The following is a 14,702-nucleotide window of genomic DNA, read 5'->3' as shown; positions in this document are numbered from 1 at the left end:
TTAAGGAGAAATGCACACACACAGAATTCTGACTCATTCTGCCCAGAAGTCCTGACTTGCCCTGGCCTCTCAACAAGCCAGAAATTCTCTCCTTCCTGGCAGCACTCCCCAGTGGCTTTCTAAGCTCAAATAGGACAATTACTGCTTAGGCAAGAGTCTTTTACAAATCCATCAAGGATCAAGAAGTCAGCTCATCACTGTTTTTCTTAAAGTCTAAAACAAAGCAGCAGAATCGTGCATGGTGGCAGTGAGTGAATCACAGCTTTAGACAACTGTAGGCAGAGCTCTGCAGCTTGATCAGCCAACGTAACAGTCAGCAGCTGGGGGAAGAAAGAGGGTCACTAGAACTAGTGCAACAGCACCACCTCCTGCACAGATTCCTTATGCTGATATAATTAACCACATCACATATCGTTAAACAATACTGATGATGTGCCACTGGCATGGGGAGATAAATCAGGAAAAACTGCCCAGAGACATCTGAATTTTACTGGAAAATTTTTTAGGGAAAAATTTTTAGGGAAAAAAGCTATGTAGCCAAACATGTGTCACCCCAGAAGAGAGCAGTTCCATGTTTTCCCCTGTGAGTCTACCCAATAGTACAGGGAAATCTGCAACTACCTTTGGAGAGGACCTTCGACACCGCTGATACTACTGACTTCAAAGGGAGCCCTTAGCAAGCAGTTTGACTATGTCCTCAGCTTTGTGGGGCTGCCAGATGATATAAAAACCCCCAACACTTTCTGCTAGGTTCTGCCACCAAGTTCTCAGGCAGATGATTACAGAAAGAATAAGCCAGAAGAATGGCAACAAGATACACACTAGTAATTAACAGAACCTTTATGATGCAGTAACAGAAGCTCTCAGCAGCAGAACACAAGCTGGACATTACGAAACCAAACACAGACACTTGGTCATTCAAGGGCTTGTTCTCAACAAGGAGGCTACTTTTTCTGGAATGTTACTTCCTTGGTTTATGTTGCAATTCTGGAGACAATACCCTTTCCACAGCATGTTCTATGCATTTTAGTGGTTTGTTTTTTTCTTGTTGCAAGTTAGTTTCCCCAAACAGCCCTGTCTCCTTGTAGCTGTCTGACCAAAGTAAACTTCCCCATGTTACTTATAACCCATTACCTTCAGCGAGCATCCTTACGCATGTCAGCTAGCAGCACAGCATACCTGGTTTAAGGTCATAGTGTATGATGGGAGGTTTGATTTCATTTAAGTATTTTAAAGCATTCACAATCTGCATGATAATGGATCGCGCCTCTTTCTCCGACATTAACTTGTGCTGTTTCAGGTAGAAGTCCAGATCATTTCCCTCACAGTATTCTAACACTGTACAAAACCTGAGGGTAAAACAGTAGTTGTTGTAATTAAGGCACCTGATAGAAACCAGAACACTTTGTTATCTCTGTCTATTTAGTCAATATATTAAATTTAGAAAGGGATTAATAGGCTGAAGAACTCTTAAAATAAGCTACCAGGAGCAGAGTCCTCAATGCTCAACAGTACAAAAGTCAGAGATCCTCCATTAAGTACTTGATCCCAGAAGCAGAAAGCTACATCAGCTGGGGCATTTACCCAGGCCAACAGAGAGCAGGATTTCCTAGTGAAGCACAACATCTAACATAATACTGCATATTGGTTTGAGCCAGTGTCTCTAGAAAACCAATGCATGTTGAAACTGCCTCAGACATCTCTGTAGTACAGTCTGTTAGCGCTGGTGTAGACATTCGAATCATAGAATGGTATGGGTTGGAAGGGACCCCAAGGATCACAGAGTTCCCAACCCAGACATTCTCTGGACCCTCCTTGAAAGTTTTAAGAGCCCAAATACTCTGCCTGTAGTGCATGGTCAAGCCAAGTGAAAGGACAAGGAACACGACTTACGAGTCAGTATCCAGCGAGAAGTAGTCGTATAGCTTCACTATTCGAGGATGATCCAGTTCTTTGTGAATTCTGTACTCTCTACACGCGTGTCTGAAAGCGGCAAAGTCTGAGTGTCAGTCACACAAGTGACTTCATCCTGAACCTAGACATACCACACAGCACTCCAACTTCAAACCCATGCACATTTTTCAGAGAGCTTAAGAAAAGGCAAGCAAACGAGGAACTGCACAGTACAGTTCTTGAGAACCACAGAAGCTGAGTGCATCTCAAATGCTGGCAGTGCTACAAAATAACTGATCTGGAGTAATGGTACTGCTTGCCAAAACAGAATGACCTCATGATAAATCATTAAGGGATCCAAGAGAGCTGAATATAAACATCAGCAAGTTCTAGAAAAATGCCATGATGCTAAAAAGCCCAGCTTCCAGGCTTAGTTAGTCCCAATGACTTGTTGGTGTATTAAGATCACAGCTTTATCTTTGAAGCTCTGTCGAGAAGGCTTACGCTGCCATCCTGCAGAGTTTATCTAATCCACAGCATTAGGGAGCAAGCGTAACCAACACCAAAAGGCTTACTGTACCACCCTTCTGGGCCTTGATATATTTTCCTAATAATCTGTGAAAGAATTGAGTATTCCAGAAAACAGGTAAAAGGGGGAGGCTTTCAGCGAGCACAGTGCAGGTGTGTACCTGGAATATGGGCCTGAACAACTGTGGCAAAACACAGGAAAAGAAGTGGCAGCCTGTTCAGACACTGGATAACCAAATCCAGGAGTCTGGAAACATGGTTGCCTGCTCTACAGCTTTACTTACTTGTGATAGTTTTCTTTCTTCTCATCCCTCCAGTTTTTATTTAACTGGTGTATTTTCACAGCTACGTATCTCTGTTCTGTTAAATCAAATGCCTGCAGAGAGAAGAGCTGAAAATCAGTAGGAATCACAACTATAAGTTAATACTGCAAAGGCAGACAAGCTCTAACAAACCAACAGCCCCACCCAAGAGGATCGGCATTACAACACACTGAGTGAAGAGGAAACCCACATTTTGATGTAATTAGTTTCACTAATGAAACCAAGCAACTCAGATCAAAGCACAGAATATTCAATTGTTTTCAAACCTTCCCCATGGGATCTAACTAATGCCGGATTCATTCTGACATTTTACCACTAGAGCTACAATGGGATCAGAAAGGCCAAATTAACTACATGTAGACAGTTAATCACACTGGGAAAGACCCTGCTGTTACTCCTCCAAAGCCCCCCAACTCATTTTCTACACTCAGTTTTAAAAAAAAAAACCCGAACAAACCAAAACATACGAGTATTTTTAATACTTATTTCACACTGTCAGCTCTGCTCCCTGCCTTGGAGCATAATGCTTCAGCTTACTTATAAGCTGTGAGATTTTTGTGCTGTGCTTTTCCTTCCAGTTTCTTGACATTTAGACAGTCTTTAAAGAACAGACCTCTGGAATTGTGCTCTTGGAGAAATGCAGAAATCTTTTCTCTTGTCTGAGAGCAGCACAAGCTAATAGTCATTTTTAGGATGGAGCAAAATCCTGTGTAAGCAGGCAAGGATAAGCAGGTGTGGATACTTCTGTGTCCCTCTCCAAAGTTGTATGCTTAATACACTGGCCAAGACCCTGCAGAAGAAGGGCTAAGCATTTCTTCCTTTTAATAACTCTTAAGCACTGCAAGGTATGAAGCATTCATACTCTCTTGCTTTCACGTGCAGAGTCAAGGCTTTGTACTTAATCAGCAAAGCCTCTGAAGAGCAGTTTGGAGAACTGACATGCATCTCACACACCTTTCCCCTCCCACTACCTGAGCAGTCTAGCCCCCCACACCTCCCCAGTTTAAACACCTGCTGCTGTACTGCATCAAAACAGTAAATCACTGTGAAGCTTCCAATATGTGCATTGGCACAGTTACTTTCATACTGGCCAAATTCAACACAAATGAAAAGCTACTGAGCATAGACGGGAAATATTTAGAACTGGAAAAGCGCTAAGCATAATAGTCAAACAGCAAGCACCAGGGCAGCACAGGTCTTGGCCAGGCAGGAGTGCTGACACACAAGTAATGTTCAGTTACAAGGAAGTCCTGAGGCCACATATACACCCTGTGTCTGCCACTTCAGAGCATAAAAGGAAGACACAAGAGAAAAAAGCCTCCTAACCCCAGGAAATGCAAGCTCTGCTCTTACTATTAGAATTATTTTCTCTTATTTACAGCAATGTTCAGACTTCTATTCCATACTCAATAAAATTTAGCCACATAAAGGTATTTGTATGTAGTGCCTGAAGAAACAAGCTGTTTGCTTCTCTGTCCTGACAAAACTTGCAGACACAGTACAACCTTTTCTTAAGCATGCATCTGCAGAGAACCTGACCTCTGGGGACAAGGGCTGAGCCTAAAAATATGAAGCCTGCTGTCTAATGAAAGCCAGATGCAACACGAGCTTTTTCCTCCCCTTCTTCCCTCCACAACCACACACAGCATTGAGAAAACAAGTGTAAAAATTCTGCTTACTGCAATATTGCATTGCAGATTCAGGTTACACCACAGACTGCCACTTCAAATTTACCTTATATACTTCACTGAAGCCGCCTCTACCCAGAAGATGTAGCAACAAATATCTATCATTTAGCGTTGGATGGTCTTTAAATCTGGGGAGAGAGACACAGTTGATTTGACAGAAATAAGGCAATCTCCTGCACAACAAGTTACAGCTGCCACACAGCTTGGAAACATTTTTATATTAAGACAAAAAAATATTAAAACTGCATCAACAACTGACAGATCTGATACGATGTGATGGCTTTGCACTGATGAAAAGGCTACATAATGGTACCCTGATGCACTTGAAGTTAATATAATGCAGGGATTTCCAAGTTTTATCACTGTGCCAAGCCTCAGTCAAGTAAAATATTAAGTAACTACTTATTTTAAAAAGGTTAAGTGTTTCTGATTACAAAGGAGAAAAATAAACAATGTGCATCCCCTGTGCTTACTGTGAATTATCTTCATTGTGTATCCTTTTCAATTCCCTGATATGTAGATTCCTAACCCTCTCTAGCCGTTCCAGTTCTGCCTGGATCTCTGCTTCTTCCTGCACAAGGAAAAAAAATCAAAGAAAAATCCAACAATGTTGGATAGTGCTGTTAGCATTCCCACCTGATTTATGGAAACACACATGTAATTCCACTTGTGAAGAAGTTACAGGTAAGTTTGGGTTGTAGTCAGCCTCGAGTCGGAGGAAGGTGACAGGAGCAGATGTATCTTTATGCCTTTTTATTTTTAACATTTGCTGCAGTTAAGAAGCATTGGGGATCTGATCCTGATCTTTCCCTCAGTACATGCTACTGTTGTAGTTCTGTGTGACTGGGTTCTGGTGAAGGGGGGGGGCTGCAGGGGAGGCTTCTGCAAGAAGCAGCTAGAAGCTCTCTGCAGGCCCAAGAGGGTAAACATCAGCCCATGCGAGGCTGGAATTGCTGTTGACCAAGAAAGAGAGGACAGTCCTCAGAAGCAGGGAACAGGGATGTCACGATGCCTCATGAGGATGGGGCAACATCCAGAGAGGATGGAGAATGTGGAAGGACAACATATATCCTATTAGTCTAAGTGGTAGAACAGGTCAGAGCGTAACTTAAAGGTGTATGGAGGTTGTGATAGACAATGTTTATAACAGAGTTGGAAGTTCTTGTGCCCTCAAACACGACACTGGAATTCACATCACTGTGAACAGGGCTGCAAACCTCAATTAAAACGTGTGCCTTGAGCAGTATTATTTGGTATATATGACTCAAGGGACCTAGTTACCCATTTGTCTTGTGACTCTGTTCCTTCCCTTCTTAACTTGTTCTATTTTTAGGCACAAAGAATGAGCCAGTTTCCAAAAGTGGAGAAGGATAAGCAGAGCTTCAGACAATGCCACAGCTTCAGACAACGCCACGATCCCAGAACATTACTTCATCCTCTATTAAGGTCCATTTCCAAACAGATTCCTCTGTTCCAGGATGGCACACTACATGCCAGCATAGATGGACCTGCAATTAATCCATTCTACAACATGGAAGCTGTAGAGCAAGCATGCCCTCAGCATACTCCTGCCTGTATCACGTATCTTTGCTTGCAGATCAATAAAACTCAACGGGCAGAGTGCCAGCAGATTCCTTGTGTGTGTTAACTTTCCCTTGCCACTTAAAATAATAGAGTATAGCAGTATTCACGAGGTCTTGCATTCAAATTGTGTGCCAAGGTTGCAGGAAGAAATTAAGCACAGAGTTCAGGCACCACCTGAGAAAAGAAGGGGGGCTCCAGCAATGCATTTGCAAGTTTCCTCTGTGTCATACAGTAAAGAAAACTCTTTGGCCTCAGAGCTAACCAGGAAATGGCAAAACACATTTATTTATTTATTTTCCTGTACTTCATCTGTTGAAGTGTCCTAGAAAATTTATAGGTTACTGCAACCACTTAAAAGGTAACCAACAACCAACTGTACCCTGGGTGCATTAAAATGGCCAGTAGTTTGAGGGAGGGGATTCTGCCCCTCTGCTCCACTTTGGGGACACCCCCGCCCCTGCAGTGCTGCATCAAAGCTCAAGGGTCTCCAGGACAAGGAGAACACAGAGTGATGTCTGGGCTCATGGCAGCGGGGCTGGACTCGCTGACCTTCACAGGGCCATTTCAACCCAACCCAGTCTGGGACTCAACGCTTATCTGAACAGAACCTCATTTGCAGGCACAGTTCCTACTGAAGCCAATGTATTTGAAAACAAGTGTGATTAAAACTACCTTAAACAGTGCTAGTTTCAAAAACCCCAAGAAATTCTATAGGACTGTTACTGATAATGCTGGTTACTTGGGAAAGGCAATGATGGTTGTAATTTTTGTTGCGTTCTTAGAATTTTCTTCCCTTGGTCTATTCCTTATTCCCCCATATTAGACACACGCAGAGCCCAGAACTAAGCAGGTCACAGTGACAGAAAAAGATGCATCAAAATAGTGGAACTCCCTGCACAAAGTGTAAGGAAATCTGCTTACTGAAGCAAAGAATATCTTTCTTGAATAGCACTGTCTTGGAAAAAATTATTACTAGAACTTGGCCATTCCCTTCAAGCAACAGAATCTCTCAATTATCAAGCAAACAACAGTGATCTCTACAGAGAAATGCTTTTGCTCATAGAGCACCACCAAAACTCTACCTAAAAATCTTTTCTGCAATGAGTTCTTACCTTTTTAAGATGACCTAATCGGAGTTTGAATATTTCCTCCTGTTCATGGTATTCTGCTAATGTTAACCTGCATAGAAGAGAGATCCAATGTTTCAACACAGGTGATGAAGCAAACCATCTGCAGGACGCACATCTCTGGAGGAAGTGACAACTGTGCAGGCTATGTCAGCAGCCAGCAGGTAATTTTTTAGGTGAACTCTACAACCTTTTTTTGATCAAGTGGCTGGTCAAAAAAGTTTTATGATAGTTTTTCACTATCTTTTATAGACAAAGTGTGTCATGTAGGATGGAGGCAGAGCACAGCTTTACGCTAAAATGACGACTGATCCCATTACTAGTGAAAGGTAACGATGTGTTGAGAACTTTAGTGTTAGAGAAATGAATATTATCCTTGTTTTTTCACTGCTACCAACAAGGAGTTTGGAAAAGGCATCACACGTGAACATGAAGTTATGAAGCCTGTATCAACTGTATTGGTTTGCTCTGTAAACAAGATAAGCACATGACAGCATTTAAATACTTTTTTTGAACCTAAATTGGACTTCACACTGTATCCCAGGGGGATTCCTGTTTCAGCAGTTATACTCTGGACAGTAGTTAGTCCAAAGGTTAGTGTATGAGGTCTCCACAGCATCACTACCACCACTAGCTCGAAGAGGGGACCAAGTCCTACATCTGCACAGGGCTGTGGGACCTTGGCTCAGTGCTCAGTAAGATGATTAAGTGTAGTAAGTTGGTTAAGTGTAGTAATTCAGCTGATTAAGTGTTTGCCTTGAGATGCCCCAACTTCTCTCTGCTGTTGGTAACAGAGAGCATCTGCATAGTTGAAGTCCTAAAGCAGCTGTTAGCTGATAAATTTATTACAAAATTCATAAGCCAAGTTCTCTGAAATAATCTTGGCCATAAGGAACTGCTTATTACAAAGTAAAGATACATACAAAACACAGCCAGCAGCAGAAATGTTTACATGTTGCCTCATTTCATATAAAAGCATGCCAATTCACACATCCTCCCCCCACCTTCCCCCAGCAACAGCCTGGATTTTAACCACACTCAGCTAATCTAAAAGACTCTCGCAAAAGTTTGGGTCTCTGGTTAACAACTGAATAAACCAGCAACAAGCTTTCCACATATTCTGGTGCACAAATGAAATACAGGGCTAACCACCAACAGTCTACTTATTAAGCAAGAGATGTAATGAGTACCACCAGGCTAACACTGCTCAGAACTGTGCCTGTTAGCAACAAGCATTAGAGGAATCAAAAGGGCCTCTAAGAAAAGCACTGCCCTGCTTCACAGAAATACGCTTGAAATACGCTACTAGTGTGGCTGCAGACTCATGCTGCCCAAGCGTGAGGAAGCACAAGGCAGGAGGAGCTTTTGCTTCACATGCACCTTTAAAGATCAAGAATTCAAAGGGCTCCAGGAACTTTGAGGTCAAGTCATGCCCAGGAGATTTAATCGTGCAAAAAGAAAAGTGTCATTGAGAGTAATGAAATTAAGACTGTAAAGGAAACTTGAAGCAGGTAGGGGAAACTCTCTGACTTCATTTATTTCCAACTCACAAAACTTTAAAAAAATAAAATTTCTGAATTTCTTGTGAGACAGCTTTTCTCTCTAAAAACACTGTGACTCTTAGAGCATCAATAACTTCAAAAGAGAGGAAAACAATAAAAAAAAAAATCTGTCAGAAGAAAAAGTAGCACTGCAACTACCTTTACACTTCCCTGTGGCAGGGAAAGGACTGCTTTGGAGATACAGGTCAATGCTTAATGCACTGTCTTTATAGAGAGGATTTTTTTCTTCAGTATACCAAATTAATTGTTTGAGACCCCTCATCAGAAAGCGAACAGAAATAAAAGCTTCTAAATGTGTACTTTTTTTCCCCCCATTAAAAACACCAAACCATCACCTCTTACAGCAACACCACAATCAGTTCTGAAGCTGCAACACAAGGCAGACACAACTTTTCAAACCTGATGCAACAGGAATACTGAAAAAGTCACTGCATTCAGAAAAAGTTAAGCTCATGCAAAGTCTGGACTCAGCAATGATCCTTGTTTTACTCCAATGAAAACTATTTAGAACGGCAGCCAGATGTTGCTGAATGCCAGGCTAATTCCACAATATTCATTTGTGTGTGGAGTGAAGCCTAGAGGCAAGAGCAAGATTCCATTTCCCAGTAGGTATTTTGTGCTGTAACCAAGGCATGCAGCTTTGCAACACACCAAGGCAGCCACATAACTTACGTTTCATTTTCTGCTCCGTTTGTCTTGTTCTTGCGCTGCTTCTGCTCATTGCTTGCTGGGGGGGTCTGTCCCATGGCAGGTGGCTTCCTTTTTGCTAACATTTTTCGTTGTCTTTCTATTTCTTCCCGCTGGGAATTTATCCTTTCTTGTTGCCTGGAAAAGAAGTGAGTAGAAAAAAAACCCCATGAAGCAGGTAACTAATGGTACATGTTCAGTTGCCTTCAACATCTGTTCTTACTAGACTGGAGAAATGACTTTCAAATCATTTGTATTTGTAAGAGTAGCAACAAAATATTTTTGTACAGAAAAGGGGGATATGCCAAACTTTATGACTCAGATTTTTTTTAAGATGTATTTTTACATAAAAGAGAATTCTTTTCCTGGCCCACAGAAACCTCTCAGTAAGTGAAAAGTTTTATTCAGGCTGAGGATATCCAATGAGTTGCCAACCTCATGGAAAACCTAAGGACCCGTGGTATGTCACTAACTTTCCACACACTTTTTCCTAGAAGGTTCTGTTTTAAATCTCAGACTTTCCAGTGAAAACTATTCCTGAAGTCTGGCACTGTCTGAGAAAGTATCTTTATACTTCAAGGGTGCAGTTAAACTGTCCTCAGTTCTACGAAATATAACCAACACCATTCCCAGTTTCACTAAGAAAACAGTCTCTGCTCCAAGATAAAAAGACATTTTACAGTGATAAAAGCACTCTTGAAATTTCAAATCTAAATGACTTGAGCATTTACATACTTAATTAACTTTTTAAAAGAGACTGAGTCTGCAGGTAAATCTTCCAGAAGTATTTCTTCCATGTCTTACAGCACAAACTAAGGAGGAATTATGAGCTGCAGACTACAGAGAAGTGATATAATTCTAAGGGATCACACAGAGCTTGCTCTAATACAATTAATTTGCCAAGTCCTATTTAAAGGTCTAGGTCAGGTGGGAATTTACTGGATATTTCCATTAACATCCTGCATAAAAGGGTCTCTGATCTCCATTTCCAGGTCTCTGCAGCCCCTTTGATCCCTGTTACCAGGAGGCAAAAAAGTAAATAGTGTGGATTTCCTATTTTAAGTTTTTCTACTATTTACTTTAAAACAGAAAAGGAGCTAATTAGCCTTCCTTGACTAATGTATGCAGCTATGCAAATCCAATTGATTGACTGAAGATACTGTGAGAATTTGGTGTCATGTCTCTCTCCCCAGCACTGCACAGCCAGGTAGGCACACTGAGAATACCCAAGGAGCGGCCTACTGTTCTCCAACCCAGAGGCCAACTCAAACAATCTGATCCCAGTTCCAGTCTCTGGAGGTTTCAGTAGGAACCTATTTCTTGCTTCAATGCGAAACCAGTCCCCATTGTCAACAGCTGAGTTTATCTGATCCTTTCATGCATCAGTCACACCATTCCAACATTTTAACATGCAAGACATCACAGACAACTGCTTAGATTTTCCATCTCTGCCTCTGAAGCCAAAGACAACTCTGTCCTCACTTGATGAGGTTCTGGAAGGCATAGCCATCGGTCCACTGCTCGGTGAAAGATGCCCCGTGCCGCACTGTAGTGAAGTGACCTAGCCTCAATCGATCCTGCATGCTTTTATCTCTGCATGCCATCTTCTCCTGTTTTGACTGAAAACAAAATAAATCACATTAAAATATACGCCATAAATTTACAGCTCAGAGCTGTGCTGTGTTTTAAATCACTACCAACTCTTACCAATTTTCATTGTTTCAGTACTGCTTATCTAACCCCAGCTGAAATAATTGATCAGATTATCACCAGTCCTTCACACTGGTCTGACCGGCATTTGTTGACCCTCCCCTTTCTAGCACTTTGGCCTCTCCTTTCCCTCCCCATTACTGTGTGGGCAGCTCACACACATTCTATCATCAGTTGAAATCAGTCTAGCAGAGAACTAAAACTACCCCATTGTATCAGTAGCTTAGCGAGACTCCAGATACGACTCTGATCAGGCTCTTATTCACTCAAACAGGAGACGAAGGAAGAATATGCACCTTCAATCATTGTTAAGACTAAGATACAGCGATCAGCCAGCTCAGTCTTAGACTTGCACCACTCCCAGAAGTGACAAAATCTTAACTGAGTCACTGACATGCATAAGAAGTGGTGGTGTCAGTCACAGACCGTTTCCGGTAAGCAAAAGGACATTTCCAAGGCCTGAGAGCAGCAAAGCTTCAGTGAGTCAGGATTAAAGATGAACCAGCAAAACTCCTCACTGGAGCTACACACCACCCACCTGAATGCCAGGTATACTTAACACCTGGCCCAGACGTACAAATCTTCCCAGCAAGGGAAGGCCCATTCAGCCAAGAACAATCATCTCTGTAACAAAATCAGCTCAAACAGACTGCACGTACTGGCCAACGCCCTGGCAGTTTTGCCCACCCAGTGCCCACAGACAACAGATGTAATTGGCCAACAGGTGAAAGAGCAACCAACCCCACTATTGTTTAACCATCAGGAAATCTGGAAATCTTTCAACGCTGATTCAGGCTGGATGCTGGTGAACAGCAGCCCGGCACCTCCCTCAGTGTCTTTAACATGCTGTTTTGAGTGTTACACAAATCAACGATCTCCAGCTTGTTAACTGAAAGGAGGAAAGGTCTAAATCACCTGCTCATGTCACAGAGCATACCTGGCAACTTCACTGCACAATGGGGTACTGCTCTTGTATTGCTGCAGCTGGAGAATGTCACTTTTCAGGGTTATTTTTTCCAAATCAAGAAATGCCTGCTGCATTTAGAGCTTGGACTATTTCACTTCAGCAAGGGAAATCATTCTGCGAGGCTGTGAAAAGTGACCATTTCAGCCTCAGCAGTACATTCCTATTTGTGGAGAAATAATTCAAGACAGAATTCCAGTTGTCTTTTAACACTATAGCAACAGGATCAGGGTTTTGCTGCTCAAAAGACACCAGTTTTCAAAGATGTGAGCTGTGACTGCAGAGATGTGGCAAGTCCCCTGCTCACCTTTTCTATAAGAAGCTTCTTGCTCATCGTTACACATCTATTCAACCGCTCTTTGTACTTCTCCAGCATCTTTTGCTGTTCATCTATCTGCCGTCTTAAATCACAGTTGGCCTGAAAGTAAAAGGAGAAGAAAAGCCTTTGACTTTAAAGCACTCAGAGCCAAACTAAGCATCGCTTGGAAGAAGTTTCTCCATCTAGCTCTAGGCGCCAGATTAAAGAAAGCAAACCAGCAGGGTAAGGAAAAAAACCCACTACGTTTCTCTTATCGAAACAACCAAGCCAAGCTCTTCCATTTTTAACCCATCCAAAAAGTAACACCCTTCAGAACAGGGAAGAGCTATCACCCTGGTTTACATGTAAGGCACTAACTTGCAGAGGACTAAACAACAAAAGTACCAGGAATCACCGCTTTTAAGACCTTGCTGCAGCTACCAGGTCTCAGAATAGTTTAGTCATCCCTGGACTGTTCTCCCTCTTTAGCTGCACTACTGGCTGAGGAAAAGGTTGGGGTAAGTCCCTTTGCACTTTCAATTAAAATCTTGTTTGAGTTATTATCCACCAGTCCCGCTATGCAGACAGCTCCCAGCAACAGCTGCTGTTCCTAAGACCACCATGTCGTACAGCAGAATTTTAAGTGCAACAATTTTCATTGATAAAAAGTTAAATTTAACCATCCCCTTTCCCACCAACAGTCTGGTTTCTGATTAAACAGCGGATGGTAAAATTTTAAAAAAGAAATTATTATTTCCTGCTTTGCCATGAACCCACATGTGCCTCTGAATGTCTCTACAAGCTTGTCTCAGCTCTTTTAGCTGCTGAGATCAGACACTCTCAGAGTGACTTCCCTCTTCCCCCTTCAATGTGTTTTCTAATCCTTTTCAACACTTCACAACAGGTGCCTCTCCAGCCGATGAAAACTAAATCAATTAGAACTCCTCCATTAAGTCAAGATCCTTGATTTAAAGGTATTTATCTTTTACTTAAGAATACTAATGGGCTAAGAGAAGGTTTTTCTTTAGGCTTGACCAAAAGATGTTCTCCTCACCTCCATACATGTCACCAGGGTTATACTCTATGATCTCTTGAGGTTCCTTCCAACCCCTACAATTCTGTGACTCATGAATTAGCATTTCAGATTACACCCTCCCAGGCTATGGAGAAGCTACTGAACACATTACTATACAAAAAAAAAAACAACCAGGAGTCAGGTTCTCCGTATTTAGAAGAGGGAAAAAGCTGTGAAGAGGAACAGGTTAGGTAGTGAAACACAAAATAAAGTGTGTGAGAGATCAAAAACAGGCCAACACGCTGCTGAGGGCACAAACACCTGAGCTACAACTGCACTGTATAGCCAGTCACTGCTACACCACTCGTGGGTTCAAGTGCACCCAGAGTATCTACAAGCCAGGCAATTACCTTGTAAATAAGAGATGAGGGGGTTTGTTTCACCTTGTGAGGACTGGTATATAAAATCCTGCTCTGCAGCCTAGCTAGCACATGCATTCCAGGTATCTTTAAATAGCAGCTTTTGGACCAGTTGTCCTGCTTTAAATACTTACTCTTAATAAGTCATCTATCCTCCCCTCCTTCTTCTCCAAGTCAGAGTTCTTACTGTTTTCTAGTGCAGATATTTTTTCCATTGTGAGGTCAGACTGTAAGGAAAAATCACCATAAAACCATAGTCAAGAAAAACAGCTAATACTTCAGATAGTCAGCAGGTAACATGACAGTGCAGCCCCCTCTGCTCTGAACAGTTAGGGAACTGATCCCCTGCATCATAGTTGTCTGTGGAAGAACTTTCTCCATTCTTCATTTTCTGATTGTGTGGCGGTTGCCTCCAGCACAGGAGGTTCAGTCAGCACCAAGCTGCTCTGGAGAACACAAACTGGTAAGATGTAACAGGCTACAACAGCCTCTGTCTCCTGCAAATTCTGGTTTTATAGTTGAGTTCTGCCCACTCCTTAGTGGCCTCTGCCATTCACTGTCCTTATCTGCAGTGCAATGTAACTCGTATGGGACAAAGGTTAAAAAAAGAATCCAACAAGTTCCAACCCTCAGCCAGAACGTCAAACTTATTAGATCTTCAATGAGCACAGAACCACCACCTGCTCAACAAATGAGAACACCCATGGGTTCTAAGGTGATCCTGGCAGAAAACACAGGTCTTGTAAGGGATTGATGGCAGGAATATTAGGCACAAATCTTTGTTCACAACAAACTGATGTATCAGTGCCCACTAGGGACAGGTGCTTTACAGTTCCTGAGTTAAACCTATTTACAAAGTTTAACAGGGTGCAGTGAATCTCAAATACATTCACCACTGAAGTCA

General features: G+C 42.2%; 1 protein-coding gene across 2 annotated transcripts in view; it reads right to left on the bottom strand.

Annotated features, from left to right (window-relative positions):
- TLK2 (tousled like kinase 2) overlaps positions 1-14,702 on the bottom strand; it is a gene marked incomplete at its 5' end in the record, with an annotated part of 39,060 nt that overhangs the window by 5,711 nt on the left and 18,647 nt on the right. For both annotated transcript variants that reach the window (XM_084275565.1, XM_084275566.1), the window contains 10 exons: positions 1,180-1,349; positions 1,894-1,983; positions 2,706-2,797; positions 4,479-4,560; positions 4,906-5,003; positions 7,129-7,195; positions 9,378-9,530; positions 10,875-11,011; positions 12,374-12,484; positions 13,933-14,025. In XM_084275565.1, the coding sequence (XP_084131691.1) occupies positions 1,180-1,349; positions 1,894-1,983; positions 2,706-2,797; positions 4,479-4,560; positions 4,906-5,003; positions 7,129-7,195; positions 9,378-9,530; positions 10,875-11,011; positions 12,374-12,484; positions 13,933-14,025 (1,093 nt within the window). The remainder of the gene's footprint in view (positions 1-1,179; positions 1,350-1,893; positions 1,984-2,705; positions 2,798-4,478; positions 4,561-4,905; positions 5,004-7,128; positions 7,196-9,377; positions 9,531-10,874; positions 11,012-12,373; positions 12,485-13,932; positions 14,026-14,702) is intronic.

This window comes from Gallinula chloropus (genome assembly GCF_964237585.1).
Source record: "Gallinula chloropus genome assembly, chromosome: 26".
In the NCBI taxonomy this organism is placed as follows: Eukaryota; Metazoa; Chordata; class Aves; order Gruiformes; family Rallidae; genus Gallinula; species Gallinula chloropus.
The sequence above is the reverse complement of the archived record's forward strand: the minus strand, read 5'-3'. Positions and strand labels throughout refer to the sequence as shown.